At 39.0% G+C, this 2,500-nt stretch overlaps 2 protein-coding genes across 2 annotated transcripts in view; one reads left to right on the top strand and one right to left on the bottom strand.

Moving 5' to 3' along the window:
- Positions 1–2,231, top strand: part of LOC137972545 (zinc finger protein 729-like) — a 64,884-nt gene extending 62,653 nt beyond the window's left edge. The window contains exon 5 of the mRNA XM_068819293.1: positions 430–2,231. Coding sequence (XP_068675394.1) covers positions 430–2,231 — 1,802 coding nt within the window. The remainder of the gene's footprint in view (positions 1–429) is intronic.
- The window catches only part of LOC137973007 (zinc finger SWIM domain-containing protein 5-like), a 435,845-nt gene that overhangs the window by 372,524 nt on the left and 60,821 nt on the right, over positions 1–2,500 (bottom strand). The gene's annotated exons all lie outside the window — the stretch shown is intronic.

Below are 2,500 nucleotides of genomic sequence, written 5' to 3'. Positions count from 1 at the left end.
TCTTATCTTATCTTTTTTTTCAGGTTTGCGTATACTCAGTACAATGCTTTTAAATGCTGTTAATATCTCAGTCCCTATCTTTATCAGAAATGCTGTACACGCCATTTGTGGTCGCTTTTTTTTTTAAGCTAATATCTTATGTTCACCCTAATTTTGTTACTAAGGAATTTTATTTTCTTCTGGTCAGTTGCGCTATAAGTTCCTATAACTTTTTAGGTGTCCCACACTTCACTAATAATATTAACAGTAATATAATATTGTTCTTATATTAACTTCCTTATTCTTGTTTTGTATTAAGAATTTCAATTCATTTTCTTTTTATTAACTTCCCTTAGATCGTTTGTTTTCTGACTTAAAAAATGCCAAATGAGAGTCCATACACGAGAGAAGCCTTATGAATGCAAACAATGTGGCAAGTGTTTAGCCGAGCAGGAGTTTTAAGGACACATGAAAGAGTCCATACTGGAGAGAAGCCTTATGAATGCGAACAATGCGGCAAGTGTTTTAGCCGAGCAAATCATTTAAGCACACATGAAAGAGTCCATACAGGAGAGAAGCCTTATGAATGCGAACAATGCGGCAAGTATTTTAGCCAAGCAGGAGATTTAAGGAGACATGAAAGAGTCCATACTGGAGAGAAGCCTTATGAATGCAAACAATGTGGGAAGTGCTTTAGCTCAGCAGGTCATTTAAGGACACATGAAAGAGTCCATACTGGAGAGAAGCCTTATGAATGCAAACAATGTGGGAAGTGCTTTAGCTCAGCAAGTAATTTAAGGGCACATGAAAGAGTCCATACTGGAGAGAAGCCTTATGAATGCGAACAATGCGGCAAGTGTTTTAGCCAAGCAGGAGATTTAAGGAGACATGAAAGAGTCCATACTGGAGAGAAGCCTTATGAATGCAAACAATGTGGGAAGTGCTTTAGCTCAGCAGGTCATTTAAGGAGACATGAAAGAGTCCATACTGGAGAGAAGCCTTATGAATGCAAACAATGTGGGAAGTGCTTTAGCTCAGCAAGTAATTTAAGGGCACATGAAAGAGTCCATACTGGAGAGAAGCCTTATGAATGCGAACAATGCGGCAAGTGTTTTAGCCAAGCAGGAGATTTAAGGAGACATGAAAGAGTCCATACTGGAGAGAAGCCTTATGAATGCAAACAATGTGGGAAGTCCTTTAGCTCAGCAGGTTATTTAAGGACACATGAAAGAGTCCATACTGGAGAGAAGCCTTATGAATGCAAACAATGTGGGAAGTGCTTTAGCTCAGCAAGTAATTTAAGGAGACATGAAAGAGTCCATACTGTAGAGAAGCCTTATGAATGCCAACAATGCGGCAAGTGTTTTAGTGAAAGTAAAAATTTAAGGAGACATGAAAAAGTCCATACTGGAGAGAAGCCTTATGAATGCGAACAATGCGGCAAGTGTTTTAGCCAAGCAGGAGATTTAAGGAGACATGAAAGAGTCCATACTGGAGAGAAGCCTTATGAATGCGAACAATGCGGCAAGTGTTTTAGCCAAGCAGGAGATTTAAGGAGACATGAAAGAGTCCATACTGGAGAGAAGCCTTATGAATGCGAACAATGCGGCAAGTGTTTTAGCCAAGCAGGAGATTTAAGGACACATGAAAGAGTCCATACTGGAGAGAAGCCTTATGAATGCAAACAATGTGGGAAGTGCTTTAGCTCAGCAGTTCATTTAAGGACACATGAAAGAGTCCATACTGGAGAGAAGCCTTATGAATGCAAACAATGTGGGAAGTGCTTTAGCTCAGCAAGTAATTTAAAGAGACATGAAAGAGTCCATACTGGAGAGAAGCCTTATGAATGCCAACAATGCGGCAAGTGTTTTAGTGAAAGTAAAAATTTAAGGAGACATGAAAGAGTCCATACTGGAGAGAAGCCTCATGAATGCAAACAATGTGGCAAGTGCTTTAGCCAAGCAGGAAATTTAAGGAACCATGAAAGACTTCATACTGGAGAAAAGTGTAATAAACGTAGGCTAATAAAAAAGTCTTTTCGCAACAGAAGTGTTAGGAAACATGAAAAAGGACGAGAAAATTCTGCAAGTGCAAATGAACAGGAGGTAGAGATTCATCGCCCCTGCACTTTGAAAGAACATAGGGTGGGTGTAAAACACATCTGTTGGCTTTGCCAGGAGGAGTTGAGCAGCGAGGAGCTTCTTCTTGCACATTACCAAGATCATATGACGTTTGAGGAGCCGTCAACCTGAACTAGAGAGGGTTTTGCGTTATTTGGTGTTTTAAGGACGGTGCCTACTAATTCTAAATTATTTTTGCCCCGGTTTATGATTATGCAAGAAATGTACATCTTAACAAGTGTTATTGATATCCAAAAAGAAAATTGGGGGTAACCACGCATTTTTCAAAGATAATTGATGAATAACATTTGTAAAAAGCTTTAAAATACAAAGCAATGTACGGCGTTCTTTCTCAAATTCAAACTTAGTTATCTCTTAAAAATGAACGGTTATCCCCAATT

Source organism: Montipora foliosa, chromosome 10, assembly GCF_036669935.1.
Source record: "Montipora foliosa isolate CH-2021 chromosome 10, ASM3666993v2, whole genome shotgun sequence".
In the NCBI taxonomy this organism is placed as follows: Eukaryota; Metazoa; Cnidaria; class Anthozoa; order Scleractinia; family Acroporidae; genus Montipora; species Montipora foliosa.
This window is presented reverse-complemented; position numbering and strand designations above follow the sequence as displayed.